Source organism: Coregonus lavaretus (genome assembly GCF_964263955.1).
Source record: "Coregonus lavaretus genome assembly, chromosome: 4".
In the NCBI taxonomy this organism is placed as follows: domain Eukaryota; kingdom Metazoa; phylum Chordata; class Actinopteri; order Salmoniformes; family Salmonidae; genus Coregonus; species Coregonus lavaretus.
Window position 1 is genome coordinate 28,310,974 of NC_139991.1, and position 17,552 is coordinate 28,328,525.

The 17,552-nt window shown below is 40.9% G+C and overlaps 1 protein-coding gene across 1 annotated transcript in view; it reads right to left on the bottom strand.

Annotated features, from left to right (window-relative positions):
- Positions 1 to 17,552, bottom strand: part of LOC311128018 (contactin-associated protein-like 4) — a gene marked incomplete at its 3' end in the record, with an annotated part of 221,186 nt that overhangs the window by 18,952 nt on the left and 184,682 nt on the right. The window contains exons 18-19 of the mRNA XM_084159946.1: positions 3,594 to 3,833; positions 2,548 to 2,778 (exon numbers count right to left, since the gene is read on the bottom strand). Of these exons, the coding sequence (XP_084016072.1) occupies positions 2,548 to 2,778; positions 3,594 to 3,833 (471 nt within the window). The remainder of the gene's footprint in view (positions 1 to 2,547; positions 2,779 to 3,593; positions 3,834 to 17,552) is intronic.

Consider the following 17,552-nt stretch of genomic DNA (forward strand, 5'->3'; position numbering starts at 1 on the left):
TTTTTGGCATCAACTCAACTCGCCGTGTTTGGAGGAGGAGGAATGCTGCCTATGACCCCAAGAACACCATCCCCACCGTCAAACATGGAGGTGGAAACATTATGCTTTGGGGGTGTTTTTCTGCTATGGGGACAGGACAACTTCACCACATCAAAGGGACGATGGATGGGGCCATGTACCGTCAAATCTTGGGTAAGAACCTCCTTCCCTCAGCCAGGGCATTGAAAATGGGTCGTGGATGGGTATTCCAACATGACAATGACCCAAAACACACGGCCAAGGCAACAAAGGAGTGGCTCAAGAAGAAGCACATTAATGTCCAGGAGTAGCCTAGCCAGTCTCCAGACCTTAATCCCATAGAAAATCTGTGGAGGGAGCTGAAGGTTCGAGTTGCCAAACGTCAGCCTCGAAACCTTAAAGACTTGGAGAAGATCTGCAAAGAGGAGTGGAACAAAATTCCTCCTGAGATGTGTGCAAACCTGGTGGCCAACTACAAGAATCGTCTGACCTCTGTGATTGCCAACAAGGGTTTTGCCACCAAGTACTAAGTCATGTTTTGCAGAGGGGTCAAATACTTATTTCCCTCATTAAAATGCAAATCAATTTATAACATTTTTTACATGCGTTTTTCTGATTTTTTTGTAGTTGTTATTCTGTCTCTCACTGTTCAAATAAACCTACCATTAAAATTATAGGTCAGTGGGCAAATGTACAAAATCAGCAGGGTATCAAATACTTTTTTCCCTCACTGTAATTCCATATGTGTTATTTCATAGTTTTGATGTCTTCACTATTATTCTACAATGTAAAAATAAAGAAAAACCCTTGAATGAGTAGGTATGTCCAAACTTTTGACTATCTGACATGGTACAGGTGTTTTCTTTTTTTTAAGCCCATAACCATGTGTGTGAGATGTATACTTTTGTTTCAAAGTAGATTTGTTTTGAGACTACTAAGAAACAATTTTTGTGACCCTGATTTAGCCCACAGCAGTAAATGGTTAAATGCAAACAGTGATAGACATGTAACAATATCACTATCATTAAAATGCAGACAGCCACTGAACAATATCGCTAACATGTGTGCAGCATTCACGATGTACCCTGCAAATTGTTGTTTACAGCATTTCAAGGAAAATTCCTCAATGTTGAAGGCTACAGTGACTAATTTCATAACATAAGCCTACAAGGCATTCAGCTACTAAGCGGATTAATCTCTAGTTCCCTATCAATAACAGCAATATTAAATCAACTTCATTTTAGTAATTTGCAAGGAATTAAGTATCCGAGGGGCTCTGAGTAATGCACGGTTGTGTTAGCGTTGTCAGTCAGCTCAGAAAAAAAACATTCAAATGAATGGGGAGATTGGAAATGTATTGCATCTCTTATAAAAAAAACACTCTCATTGATGCTGCTGCACACAAATAATCACTTCATGCAAAGGTGGAATTTTAAACTTTAAGCAGACTATCTATTTGTTATTTGAAATATTTTTTCTTTTACACACATCTAGTAGAAAAAAACAAATTATTTGTAAGGGCTAGAACAGACATTAAATGATTTGCACAATTGGACAAATGAAACAATTCTATTAAATAAGTGTGGAGGGCCCATTCTTTGATTCAAGCAGAGGGCCAAGCGTTACTGCTTTGTATTCAGAGATGTTTTTACATTTACTATATTGAATACAATTACTAATATTAAAGCGGCAATCAGCAGTAGCAACAATGGTGTTTTACCTGCCCCTGTTTCGGTAAAAAGCTGAAGGATGAGGCTGGAGAAATGTAACCACTCAGATTCATAGACAGAGCTATGGATGCAAGGACTGACCATCCATGATATCAAAATTGTAGTTGTAACCATGTTTTGAGGCTATTGAGGTTTGTTCACATTTAATTTGTTTACAAACATTAAAGTAAAACTAGCTTATATTTTGGGTTCTGATGGGGTGCGACAGTTGAACTAAGCTCATGAGGCATTTATAAATTATATTCTTCAAGAATAAATGGGTACATATCGTTAATTTACAAGTCCAAACTTGAATATAGCAACTGCTGATTGCCCCTTTAAGAAAGATTTTGCACTACTTTTGCACTATCCTCTCACTGTTACTGAGAGGTCTTGCTTGTGCTCTCCTAGAAAGACAGACAATGCCGAAAAATGTAATGTGCATGAATTGAGAGGCAGTAGTGTCTGACAGGCCTGCTGTCTATGGGGACTTGGAGACTCAAATTAATCCAAATGAATTCTGATAAAGCTGCTTTCTAACAATGCTCTCTCTCTCTCTCTTACAGTTGTTGTTAATAACTTTTCTAGATGTAGTAATATTACATAACTAAATGAAAATAGATGTACACCTTTACGGTACTTGATATGTACATCATTTTTCTGCATGTTAAAGACCCTACAAGCTGATATAGAGCTCTAATGACCCTGTACAGTAATGTTAAATAAAGGTGTGTTACTTTTACATTTCACATCATTGAACTTATTAAAACGGCAGAAAATATATCTTTATTTTATTTATTTTTATCTCTCTGCCTCTTACCATTCCTGTTGAGCAGCACAGCCAGGTACTCTCTGTAGTAGGAGCTGACGTAGAGCAGTAACGCAGGGCTCTGTGTGGTTCTAAAGCTAAACGAGACATTCTCTCCTCGAGGCGTCAGATCAGAGTAGATGGAGGAGGACTGGGACTGGGTGCTGGTGTTTCTAGTCAGCTCGTACGGCTCCTTGAATGTGTACTGGACCGATGTCCCGGGTTTGAAGTAAGCGGAGACCTCTGGAGGTTGGGAAAGCAGAATAGAGGAGTTGGTGGTTATTTTTTGGGTTGAATTGAATAGGCCAATAGTTCCACATTGTGTTAGAACAGTTATTCACTTTGTTATACATCTGTTAACGTTCTGTAAACTCAATTAACAACTTTAAAACTTTAATTTATATAACAACCTACACCTTTGTTCATATTTGCAATTTCATTCTAACAGACATACTGTAAATAAAACCATACAATCACCTTGTTACTTACAGAACAATACTCTCTTTAACGGCACCATGGCGCTTGCCCGCTAATGTTCTAACCAGGAAGTGGTCCAAGTAATTCTTATTAATTATTGAAAATGTACAATCGGCCTGCCTGCATCACACAGTTGACCTGCTGATGGCGATGACTCAGAAACACATAGCTTTCACCATAGATATGGAGATGATTTCGAATCTAACAACAGTTCTAACAGTAGTCTTATATTGTAATACAGTATGTCCTCTGTGTTTTTGTTGAGTGCACAAACATTAGCTCCACCAGCTGGTCTCAAATCATCCCCATCCTCCCCCTAACCGTTTTTAGATGTATGTAGCTAGATCTAAAGGGTCAGGGATAGGTACTGTATCCTCAATAAAGTGGTGAAGCTTCCTCCACATTGCTTCCACCTTATCTACAAACATCGAAAGGGTTAGGGCCAAATAATAGGATTATGGAGTGAATTGGGACCGACTGACATCCTCTCACATGGCTAATCTCCCAGAGGCAGGTGAGTTGATCAACAGAACCTCAGAGCTCAGAGGCTGAGGTCGAGGTGATGCTCATGGTCTATTTACCTCTCTGGCAGAAGGGGCCTGCGTAGGCGGAGAGGCCACAGTCGCAGGAGAAGCCATTGTACCTCTCCACACACCTCGCCTGGTTCTGGCACAGCTGCCTGTAGCTGCTGCAGTGTCCCGGGCAGCCCGGCCTCACCCCAGGTGTGATCTTAGCCCTCTCCTCCAGGTCCAGAGTCCTCCCGTTCAGCTGCAGCGAGCGGATACACCCCAGGAAACCTTTCATTCTGGAAGCAGTGCCACCTGCCAACACACAACGCAGAGCACACAGTCAAAATGCATTGTTCCTGTTTTTTTATCTGTTCTTTTATTTTCTTCTGTGTGACGGGGCACGCATGGCACGTATGGCTACAGTACCAGAGTTATTTGACACGTCACCCGCCCGCCGCTCCCAGGAGCATAACTTTGTCATTTAAATGACGACAGGGCTATCAAAACAAAGTTGTGGGTGGAAAACGCATTCAGGGACTTGAATTTGATCAGCTGTCTGTCTGCTGCCACTGCTCTGGCTGCTAACCTCCCTCTCCTTCTCTTCTCTCTCTTCTTTCTGGCATCCCCCCATACTTCAGAGCTGGCAGCTCAGATTGTTCTTGGAGTTCATGAAAGACTTTTCACAACAAAGAATCAATGAGCCTCTCCCCCTGCAAGGCAAGGCACTCTGGCTCTCTGTCTGCGGGTTCAATTGCCATTCTGATTCAAACTGAAAACCGGTTAAAAAAAAGAAGAAAAGCAGCACTACAATGTTAAAGCATTTTTCTTGGTAGGCTGTGTCAACCCTTTGGTCAAACGTAATGTTAAAATATTTTTGGGGGTAACTTTTCAAAATAATGTAAACCTTTTTTGAAGCAAAGCAGCACTACAATGCATTTCTTAGATACTGTATGTCAAGTTCTTGGTCAAATGGAATGTAAAAAAGATTTCCTTCTATAAACTGTTGAATAAAATGTATTTTTTAAAGCAAAGTTACACTACACTGTTAAAGCGTTTCTTAGGTAGGTGTCAAATCAAATGTTATTGAATACTCTCAAGATAGTTGAGTTGGAATAAACTGTCATTTGGTCATTGCAGAGCAGACTTTGGGTAACTGTCCAGTGGGATATAATCATGTTTGGGTAATTGTGCGTCAGAATGAGCTCATGATTCCGGCAAAATGGAACAGCGAGCCGAGACAAATCCCTGAGGAGAGGAGAAGCCGCTCTGTTTGGGCCACTGGAGCAGAAAAGGAGAGGAAAGCTGTGTCACAGAGAGAGAGAGAGAGAGAGAGAGAGAGAGAGAGAGAGAGAGTGTAAGTGTGGAGAGGAAAGCTGTCAGAGAATAAAAACATTTAAAAGGAAAACATGTCATTAGGACCCTCAGGTGAAAGTCGGCGTGTTTAAAGGGTAGGCTAATACATTTTTACTGTTAAATTAGGCTACATGTCATTACTATAAAACCCACAATAGAACCACTAAAGCAGTCATTTGGAGGGCTCAATAATTTCAGGATGGCATGTCATTTTTTATATGGTTTTCCCTATTGCACCTCTGTCTCTCGAAAGTAGGGCCAGCTCCCCTCCTTCTGCCGATAGTTGAAGATGGCATACCCAGTTGAAAATCACCCCGATAATTGCCTCGAAAGTGAACCTAAATTATACCGAAACTAATTTCAGACATAGGCCTATAATAAGAGATGAAATAAATATGATGGGGGAGAATGGATGAGTTGATGAGCGAGGGGAAGCAAACAATGCATAATTATGTAATCACCAATTGTGATTGAAGAACAGGGTGGACCGTTCTATTGTATTGATCTATTCTAAATCAGTCTACTCTGGCCTAATTGGCGTACACAATGAGAGCGTGTGTAATTTACAATGGCAAGAAGACCAAGACGAATGGATACACTTGTTAGCGTTGCTACAAAATCTGAATGAAAACGACTCTGATGATGGGGAAGAAATACGTCATGATGACATCTCTGATGAGTATTCTTCTGATTCTGAGCCTCAACCTGAACCTACACTTCCGAGGCCTAAGCGCAAAAAAGCCAGATCTATGCGCACTTAGCAGGTTTCCAGGCCAACACCAAATGAAACGGTGAGACAGGAGAGAGGAAGGCACCGTTCGGGAATATAATTCTATGGGCTATTATCAGCACAAAATGTCATCACTGAGGGAGCAGGCCCTACATCTCAAGCAAGAAATAAAATCAGCAACGCACTCAACAGCTTTCCTTGTTTATGTGACATGGACCTGCGCCAACTGATAATTTACTTGTTGACTGCTGTCATATCAACACATATTCATAATGTTTACATATCTGGCACTACTCATCTCATATGTATATATTGTATTGTATTCTATAATATTCTACTGTATCTTAGTCCATGCCACTCTGTCATTGCTTGTCCATATATGTATATATTCTTAAATTCCATTCTTTAGTAGATTTGTGTGTATTGGGTATATGTTGTGAAATTGTTAGTTATTACTTGTTAGATATTACTGCACTGTCGGAGCTAGAAGCACAAGCATTTCGCTGCACCCGCAATAACATCTGCTAAACACGTGTATGTGACAAATACAATTTGATTTGATTTTATATTGTGATGATTTTCACTATTATCAAGCACACTTGTAATGATGTTTAGGCTACTGATGTTTTTGTCATTTGACCATGCATCTTGCTGACCATGCTTCTTGGTGGTTGAAACTATTTATTTGTATTTTGTTGTTATTTACATTTTTACATTTAAGTCATTTAGCAGACGCTCTTATCCAGAGCGACTTACAGTTAGTGAATACATATATATATATATTTTTTTTCATACTGGTCCCCCGTGGGAAACGAACCCACAACCCTGGCGTTGCAAACGCCATGCTCTATCAACTGAGCTACATCCCTGCCGGCCATTCCCTCCCCTACCCTGGACAACGCTAGGCCAATTGTGCGCTGCCCATGAGTCTCCCGGTCGCGGCCGGCTGCGACAGAGCCTGGATTCGAACCAGGATCTCTAGTGACACAGCTAGCACTGCGATGCAGTGCCTTAGACCACTGCGCCACTCAGGAGACATAAACATAAGTTTATAGCCTACCAGGTTCCAACACCAATGCTTTCTGTTTCATAGTTGTAACATAGGCACTCCACGAACACAATTTATTGAACACTTAATATTATTATTTGTATTTTTACATAGCCTATATACACATTGGAGGTACCTTAAAAAAAACGGAAATTAAATGTCCGTCCAACAAATTTGTTCTGGCGCCCGCCCTGGTCAAAAATATGCAAATATTTTGAAATTCAGAGAGGGGGCATATTATTTTTCGATGGACTGACTAAGCGAATGTATCATTTCATTTCATAACATCCTATTGCCTTCTGACAGGCTCTGATAAACCTTTATGCAACCTCATATTGAGCCTATAAGTGTCTTTGTGCTGTTCTTCAGTCTGTTTTCGCCCAAGACCATATTCTAATTATTTAAAAAAGGAAACACGAGGAAAACCAGGCTGTAGTAGAAGACTTTATATACAAGCAAATATCTCTGTCATATCTGCAAACACCCACTTTGGAGGAGAACAAACAGTGGCTTCGGGGGAAGAGACAGAGACAGGGTAATGGAATTAATATTGATGTGAGGAATGTCTTTCCTCATGCATATCCAGATGCCCTATGGAAGAAAACCTCATGGGGTTCCTAGGAAGTTAATCTGTACTGGAATTATACTTCAGGATTTGATGAATGCACATTTTATGATTTTGTATTCACAACATGACTTTTTTTCCACATTTTGTTACATTACAGCCTTACTCTAAAATTGATTTAAAAAAAATACTTCCTCAGCAAACTAGTGAAGAAGCGACTCCGGGATGCTGACCTTCTAGGCCATATCTCAGACTGCCCATCTTAATCTTTACTTTTTATTGGCCAGTCTGAGATATGGCTTTTTCTTTGCAACTCTGCCTAGAAGGTCAGCATATTGGAGTCGGTGAGACTGGTGTTTTGTGGGTACTATTTAATGAAGCTGCCAGTTGAGGACCTGTGAGGCGTCTGTTTCTTAAACTAGACACTCTAATGTATTTGTCCTCTTGCTCAGTTGTGCACCGGGGCCTCCCACTCCTCTTTCTATTCTGGTTAGAGCCAGTTTGCGCTGTTCTGTGAAGAGAGTAGTACACAGCGTTGTATGAGATCTTCAGTTTCTTGGCAATTTCTCACATGGAATAGCCTTCATTTCTCCGAACAAGAATAGACTGACGAGTTTCAGAAGAAAGTTATTTGTTTCTGGCCATTTTGAGCCTGTAATCGAACCCACAATTGCTGCTGCTCCAGACACTCAACTAGTCTCAAGAAGGCCAGTTTTATTGTTCTTTAATCAGCACAAGAGTTTTCAGCTGTGCTAACATATTTGCAAAAAGGTTTTCTAATGATCAATTAGCCTTTTAAAATGATAAACTTGGATTAGCAAACACAACGTGCTATTGGAACACAGGACTGATGGTTGCTGATAATGGGTCTCTGTACGCCTATGTAGATATTCCATAAAAAATCAGCCGTTTCCAGCTACAATAGCCATTTACAACATTAAATGTCTACACTGTATTTCTGATCAATTTGATGTTATTTTAATGGACAAAAAAATTGCTTTTCTTTTGACAACAAGGACATTTATAAGTGACCCCAAACTTTTGAACGGTAGTGTATATATAATAAGTTAGAGCCACTGTATGTTCCCATTGGTCACAAATGTGACCGCTAAGACATTTTCATGTACATCATGAATTCAATGTATTGAGAGACACATACAGTATATCCATGCATGGTTCATATTCACTGATGTGTCAGTCCTATGATATGGCCACATGCTGTGCGCCAAAGCCTTCTAACATATGGGCATGCCAGTAGATGTACAGTGCCTTCAGAAAGTATTCACACCCCTTGACTTTTTCTATATTTTGTTGTGTTACAGCCTGAATTTAAAATTGATTAAATTGAGATTTTGTGTCACTGGCCTACACACAATAAATACCCCATAATGTCAAAGTGGAATTATGGTTTTAGACATTTTTACAAATTAATTAAAAATGAAAAGCTGAAATGTCTTGAGTCAATAAGTGTTCAACCCATTTCTTATGGCAAGCCTAACTAAGTTCAGGACTAAAAATATACTTAACAAGTCACATAATAAGTTGCATGGACTCACTCTGTGTGCAATACAGAGCATGTGAGCGGAGTGTAGCGGGAGCGAGCGTGGAGCGCGAGCGGGCGGATTTTGGACAGAGCGCAGAGCGGCATTTTTAAAAGGACGGAGCGTCGCCCTATGTCCCGCTCCAATTTCGCTCGCTCACACCACGAGTCTGAAGCATGCTCAAGCCTGACCCAGAATCCATCTGTTTAATTTAATTTGTGTTGTCCATGAATTTGTATTTTATAGAGCGAGAGGAGCAGCAGCAGCAACAAGAGAAAAGGGTTGAGGAATTCAAAAGTTTCTTCACTGCACGCAAAGGCCCAACCATAACAAGGGAGAGAAAAAGAGAGCTGGATGTAGCATTTTTAAAAATGATTTTCATGGACTATGAACCGCTGAGTAAAGGAGAACATGAAGGGATGCAACACTTCGCCAGCGCAGCTCAACCGGGCTACATCCCCCCTTGCTACAACACCATACGGGACACGCTCATGCCACATGCCCTGGAAGAGATGGAAGCCAAACTGCAAGACCTACTGCAAAATGGTGATGGGCTCGTTCTGTCAGCGGACATTTGGACCAGTAGAAGAGGGCACAGCTTCCTTGGCATCGTGGCCAGTTTCATTGATGGGACGTTCCGGGGGCACACGGATTTGTTGGGCTGTGAGCACATACAGGGGCACCATACCGCAGATCGTATTTACCAAAAGTATGAAAGTGTACTGAAATATTGGAACGTGCAACAACGTGTGATTCGGGTCGTCACTGACAGTGCCAGCAACATGATCAAGGCGTTTAACCTCCTCCCTGACACTGAAGAGGAGGCGGAGGGTGAAGTGACCGTGGATGCCAGCAGCAGCGCAGAACATGAAGAAGAGGATGAGGGACCACCTGCACCCTCGCAAGTCCATGTGGAAGTGATAACCTCTAATGTAGAAACTATGATAAATCAGTACTTTACTGTGTCAAATTTCCATCTGAGATGCCCCATTCACATGCTTCAGCTGGCGATCAAAGACGCCGAAACGAGCATGACAACATTAATAGGCTGTTAGTGAGTGTCGGGCACCTGGTGGAAAGTGTACGCAAGAGCACCCTGAACACAGAGGAAACCGACCAATTAGGTGTCCGCCCCACAAATGCCTGCGCCACTCGATGGAGCAGCCAGCTGCGGATGATTCAGTCGTTCATCCGGTTGTTCCAAAAATACCCGTTATGGCAAAACAAACTCAAGTCAAATATTGCTAACATCACCCTGAATCAAGTACGGCAGCTGACGCACCTTGTCAGTGTGCTGACACCACTGGCAGACCTCACAGACAAAATGCAGAAGGAGCTGGGGAACCTGGATCCTCCCTGCTGTCACAGAAATCAAATCCCTGCTCACCGATGACACTCACGCTGCACTTCCAATGGGCATCGCTGCTTTTGCAGAAACATTGGCAAACAACGTGACAATTCGCTATGGAATATACTATACTGATTAACATCTCATTTTAGCATCAGTGTTAGATCCCCGTTTCAAGACAGAATGGATAATCCGAGATGAGTCTGTATGCAACAAACTCGGGTAGATAAAGTAAGGCTGTGGTTTAAGCTAAAAGTGAAATACATGCAGATTTTTTTCCTTTTTTGGAGCGAGCGGGGGGGCGATTTGAGTGGAGCGCGATGCAAACTGCGTTGAGCGCTGAGCGATAATGAGTGGACTGGCCTGATGTGGCTTTGAGCGGGGGGAGCGGAGGGGTGAACAGCTCCGTGAGCGAGGAGCTGAGATTCTCACCGCTCCACTCCGCTCATATGCTCTGGTGCAATAATAGTGTTTAACATTATTTTTTTATGACTACCTCATCTCTGTACTACACCCACACAATTATCTGTAAGGTCCTTCAGTCGAGCAGTGAATTTCAAACACAGATTCAACCATGAAGACCAGGGAGGTTTTCCAATGCCTCACAAAGAAGGGCAGGTATTGGTAGATGGGTAAAAACATTTTTTTAAAGACATTGAATATCCCTTTGAGCATGGTAAAGTTATTAATTACACTTTGGATGGTGTATCAATGCACCCAGTCACTATAAAGATACAGGCTTCCTTCCTAACTCAGTTGCCAGAGAGGAAGGAAACCGCTCAGGGACTTCACCATGAGGTCAATGGTGACTTTAAAACAATTACAGAATTTACGATGTTGTTGATCCATCCTAAGTTTTCTCCTATCACAGCCATGAGTTAGTCTACAATACTAACCTAAATGACAGAGTGGAAAGAAGTAAGCCTGTACAGAATACAAATTATTCCAAAACATGCATCCTGTTTGCAATTAGCCACTAAAGTAAAACTGCAAAAAATATTTCAAAGAAATTAACTTTATGACCTGAACACAAAGCGTTATATTTGGGGCAAATCCATCACTGAGTACCACTCTTCATATTTTCAAGAATGGTGGTGGCTGCATCATGTTATGGGTATGCATGTCATTGGCAAGGACTACCGAGTTTTTTGGGTTCAAAATAAACAGAATAGAGCTAAGCACAGGCAAAATCCTAGAGGAAAACCTGGTTCAGTCTGCTTTCCAACAGACACTGGGAGACAAATTCACCTTTCAGCACAACAATAACCTGAAACACAAGACCAAATATACACTGGAGTTGGCCTAGTTACAGTTTCGACTTAAATCAGCTTGAAAATCTATGGCAAGACTTGAAAATGGCTGTCTAGCAATGAACAACAACCAACTTGACAGAACTTGAAGAATTGTAAAAATAATAATGTGCATATGTTGTACAATCCAGGTATGCAAAGCTCTTAGAGACTTACCCAGAGGGACTCACAGCTGTAATTGCTACCAAATGTGATTCTAACATGTATTGACTCAGGGGTGTGAATACTTATGTAAATGATATATTTCTGTATTTCATTTTCAATAAATTTGCAAAAATGTCTAAAAACATGTTTTCACATTGTCATTATGGGGTATTGTGTGTAGATGGGTGAAAAAAAATATTGAAACCATTTTGAATTCAGGCTGAAACACAACAAAATGTGGAATAAGTCAAGGGGTATGAATACTTTCTGAATGCACTGTAGCTATGAACAAACCATATACATGTAATTGCCAAAATAAAGGAAGAACTTCAGTAAATGAGGGATACAAAGTGTATTGAATGCAGGTGCTTCCACACAGGTGTGGTTCCTGAGCAATTCCTAAGCAATTAATATGCCATCATGCTTAGGGTCATGTATAAACATTCTGGGCAGGCTCAGTTGCACATTATTGTAGCTACCTCTCAACCCAATTGAATACTTAAGGGAGATTCTGGAGCGGCGCCTGTGACAGCGTTTTCCAACACCATCAACAAAACATCAAATGATGGATTTTCTTGTGGAATAATGGTGTCGCATCCCTCCAATAGAGTTCCATACATTTGTAGAGTTCCATACACTTTATGTTGGTGTTTCCTTTATTTTGGCAGATATGTTATAGGCTTACTGTCATATGTACTTTCCAAAATATTAATCTCACATTTGTTATAGGCTTACTGAAATATGTACCTAAAACATATTCAAATCACATATGTTATACATTCATATACAGTGCCTTCAGAAAGTATTGATACCCCTTCACTTATTCCACATTTTGTTGTGTTACAGCCTGAATTCAAAATTATATATTTTTTAAAATCTCACCCATCTACACACAATACCCCATAATGACAAAGTGAAAACATGTTTTTAGAATTAAAAAAATATATATTGAAAATTAAATACTGAAATATCTAATTTACATAAGTATTCCCCTGAGTCAATACTTTGTAGAAGCACCTTTGGTGGCAATTACAGCTTTGAGTTGTCTTCTTGGGTATGTCTGTAGCAGCTTTGCACATCTGGATTTGTGGATTTTCTCTCATTCTTCATTAAGATTTTCTCAAGCTCTGTTAAGTTAGATGGGGAGTGGCGGTGAACAGCAATCTTCAAGTCTTTCCACATATTTCTAATGGGATTCAAGTCTGGGCTTTGGCTGGGCCACTCAAGGACTTTCACATTATTGTTATGAAGCCATTGCAGCATTGCTTTGGCTGTATGCTTGGGGTAATTGTCCTGTTGGAACGTAAATCTTTGTCTAAGGTCGGTTCTTATAAAGGATTTGCCTGTATTTGGCTCCATTCATTGTTCCCTCTATCCTTACCAGTCTCCCTGCCACTGAAAAGCATCTACATAGCATGATGCTGCCACCATTATACTTCACGGTAAGAATGGTGTTAGATGGGTGATGAGCTGTGCCTGGTTTTCTCCAGACATAGCACTTTGTATTCAGGCCAAAGATTTCAATTTTGGTCTCATCAGAACACAGACATTTTTGCCTTATGCTCGTGACTTTTTGTAAACTCCAGGCATTCTGTCATATGCCTTTTTCTCAGGGATGGCTTCCGTCTGGCCACTCTTCCATAAAGCCCAGATTGGTGAAGTGCTGTAGAGACGGTTGGCCTTCTGTCAGGTTATCCTATCTCAGCCAAGGAACTCTGTAGTTCTGTCAGAGTGGTCATTGGGTTCTTGGTCACCTCCCAGACCAAGGTCCTTCTTGCCCGGTTGCTCAGTTTGGTTGAACGGCCAGCACTAGGCAGAGTCTGGGTAGTTCCATATTTTTTCAATTTCCCAATGATGGAGACTAACATGAAATGCTTACTTATGAGCACTTTCCGAACAATATAGAGTTAAAAAGTATTTTAAAAATGCTAAATAAAAAAGAAAATAGTAACACAATAAAATAACAATAACGAGGCTATATACAAGGAATACCAGTGCCGAGTCAATGTGCAGGGGTACGAGGTAGTTGAGGTAATTTAGTTAATATGTACAGTGCATGAAAGTATTCAGACCCCTTGACTTTTTCCACATTTTGTTACGTTACAGCCTTATTTTGAAATGGATTAAATTATTTGTTTTCCTCATCAATCTACACACGTTACCCCATAATGACAAAGTGAAAACAGGTTTTCAGAAATGTTAGCAAATGTATAAAAAAAAAAAAAACTGAAATACCTTCTTTAAATAAGTATTCAGACCCTTTGAAATGATACTCGAAATTGAGCTCAGGTGCATCCTGTTTCCATTGATTGTCCTTGAGATGTTTCTACAACTTGATTGGAGTCCACCTGTGATAAATTAAATTGATTGGACATGATTTGGAAAGGCACACACCTGTCTATATAATGTCCCACAGTTGACAGTGCATGTCAGAGCAAAAACCAGGCCATGAGGTCGAAGGAATTGTCCGTACAGCTCCAAGACAGGATTGTGTCGAGGCACAGATCTGGGGAAGGGTACCAAACATTTCTGCAGAATTGAAGGTCCCCAAGAACACAGTGGCCTCCATCAGTCTGGATCCACCAAGACTCTTCCTAGAGCTGGCCAACCAGCCAAACTGAGCAATCGGGGGAGAAGGGCCTTGGTCAGGGAGGTGACTAAGAACCCGATGGTCACTCTGACAGAGCTCCAGAGTTCCTCTGTGGAGATGGGAGAACCTTCCAGAAGGACAACCATCTCTGCAGCACTCCACCAATCAGGCCTTTATGGTAGAGTGGCCAGACGGAAGCAACTCCTGAGTAAAAGGCACATGCCAGCCCACTTGGAGTTTTCCAAAAGGCACCTAAAGGACTCTCAGACCATGAGAAACAAGATTCTCTGGTCTGATGAAAACCAGATTGAACTCTTTGGTCTGAATGCCTAGTGTCATGTCTGGTGGAAACCTGCCACCATCCCTACGGTGAAGCATGGTGGTGGCATCATTATGCTGTGGGGATGTTATTCAGCGGCAGGGACTGGGAGACTAGTCAGGATCGAGGGAAAGATGAATGGAGCAAAGTACAGAGAGATCCTTGATGAAAACCTGCTCCAGAGCGCTCAGATTGTGGCGAAGGTTCACCTTCCAATAGGACAACGACCCTAAGCACACAGCCAAGACAACGCAGGAGCGGCTTCGGGACAAGTCTCTGAATGTCGTTGAGTGGCCCAGCCAGAGCCCGGACTTGAACCCGATCTAACATCTCTGGAGAGACCTGAAAATAGCTGTGCAGCGACGCTCCCCATCCAACCTGACAAAGCTTGAGAGGATCTGCAGAGAATAATGGGAGAAATACCCAAGAATACGCGAGGCTGTAATCGCTGCCAAAGGTGCTTCAACAAAGTACTGATTAAAGGGTATGAATACTTATGTTCATGTGATATTTCAGTTTATTTAAAACCTGTTTTTGCTTTGTCATTATGGGGTATTATGTGTAGATTGATGAGGGAAAAAACTATTTAATTAATTTTAGAAGAAGTCTGTAACGTAACAAAATGTGGAAAAAGTCAAGGTGTCTGAATACTTTCTGAATGCACTGTACATATAGGTAGGGGTAAACGTGACTAGGCAATCAGGATAGATAATAAACAGAGTAGCAGCAGTGTATGTGAAGAGTGTGAAAGAGTGTGGAAGTGTGTGAGTGTGTGGTGTCAATATGCATGTGTGTGTTTTTTGTGTGCGTTTGTAGTGTGTTTGTATGTATGTGTGTGTGTGTGTGTGTGTGTGTGTGTGTGTGTGTATGTGTGTGTTGGAGTGTCAGTGTAATATGTGTGAGTGGGTGGGTAGAGTCCAGTGACTGTGCATAGAGCCTGTGCAAAATAAAGTGGGTCAATGAAAATAGTCTAGGTAGCCATTTGATTAACTGTTCAACAGTCTTAGAATGGGTAGAAAAATAGAGCTTCTGATGTGATCAAAGCAAAAATAGTCTACATGAAAGTAAGAGATAGTGTAAACATTATTGCTTCTAGTTGAGGTTACTAGAAGTCAGGTGTCCCTTTGCCGTGCGGTAGCAGAGAGAATAGTCTATGACTTGGGTGGCTGGAGTATTTGATTATTTTTAGGGCCTTTCTCTGGCACCGCCTGGTATCAACAATTACAGGAAGCATTTGGTTGCAGTCATTGCAGCTAAAGGTGGCACAACCAGTTATCGAGTGTGTCTTGACTTGCCCTCATGGGTTGAGGATCAAAGATGCCGGCTAGGCAAAGGTCTGAACACCCCCTTTCCTGGGGCCAGTTTTGACCGGTCGGAAATTCCATACAGAAACGTTATTTTCCGTGCCATGCAGTAGTGGGAGAGGGAATTTCCATGTGGAACAAAATAAGTCTTCCCGCCAAGACTTCAACATCCAAAAGTGGATAATGAAACAATATTCCTACTTCAAAGAATGTGGGAAATGGTCGGTGGGGACTTAAAGAACAATTATGTCAAATTCGTTACTATGTTGTGATGTCATTAAAGACGGTGGAACAACATAACTGTATCTCTGGGGGTGTACACATCCCAGTTATAATAATAATAATAATAATAATAATAATAATAATAATAATAATAATAATAATAATAATATGAGGTTATGAGGTTTGCATCTAATTGTTGTATAAAATTAATGATTAAGAATAATAATATTTTTGTGAAGATAACAATGTGATTTTAGCATTCTAGATGAGATTATTGTTTTCCACATTGATTTGTTCTCAGTCAGTGGCCACGCCCAGATGAGCATAAATGTGATGGAACGCCCCTTTTACCCCGAGGGCATAAAAGCCTTGAAAAACAAATTAACATTGACCAAGCAGATTACGGTGTAAGCCGGATGTTGCAAATGGTTGAATTTCTACCATACCAGCAGACGTGAAGCGTGCGCTAACGTTACAAAATAGTTATACTAGAAAGTCCAGAAAACGTGAGATGTTAGTCCACATGTTTGAAATGGTGAGAAACTCTGAAAACTCTCAATCTCTACACGAGATGAAGAAGAAGACAACGCACTAGACCTTCTCATCTCAGTCTGCAGCTGGCATGTATAGTCGTCTAGAGAACTTTCACTAAAGACAGGTGTTGGGAAGGACAATCCCTCTCCGACAACAGTTGGTACAACTGAAGTAACTATACTAACAGATCAACTCTACGAACTACAGGGTATGCTGAAGCATCCATTCTAACCACCACTACGACCAGAAACTCTACCAAGGACATTGGGTTCTCTGGTGGACAAACCAGAGTCCTTCATCATCAACTCAACTATTGAGGACAGCTACACGTAAATACATGTTGCATTTCTAATCCGAATGAGCGGGTGCTAAACATTTGTATTTCCGTGAGCGTAGTTTCCAAAGTATCAATGATAGTTTGAATCTCTGTCTCTCCCTTCCAAGCATTCATGCTATTGTTAGTCCAGTCCACTAGGGACCTGTTTTCATTTTATTACGTTAGTAATCAATAACATATGTGTGTGTGTGTTTGTATTGTCTTATTATTTAGTTAGTTATTAAATAAATAATTAAGACAATTTGTGTATTGCTGATTCATCAATAAGGTTAGGGTTCTTGCAGGTTCAAGGATTATGCAACGTTCAGAATGAGACTGATAAGACGTAATTTTTTGATAAGTGACTGTTATCGATATATATAACATATATACAGTGGGGGGAAAAAGTATTTAGTCAGCCACCAATTGTGCAAGTTCTCCCACTTAAAAAGATGAGAGAGCCTATAATTTTCATCATAGGTACACGTCAACTATGACAGACAAATTGAGAATTATTTATCTAGAAAATCACATTGTAGGATTTTTAATGAATTTATTTGCAAATTATGGTGGAAAATAAGTATTTGGTCACCTACAAACAAGCAAGATTTCTGGCTCTCACAGACCTGTAACTTCTTCTTTAAGAGGCTCCTCGTTCCTCCACTCGTTACCTGTATTAATTCCACCTGTTTGAACTTGTTATCAGT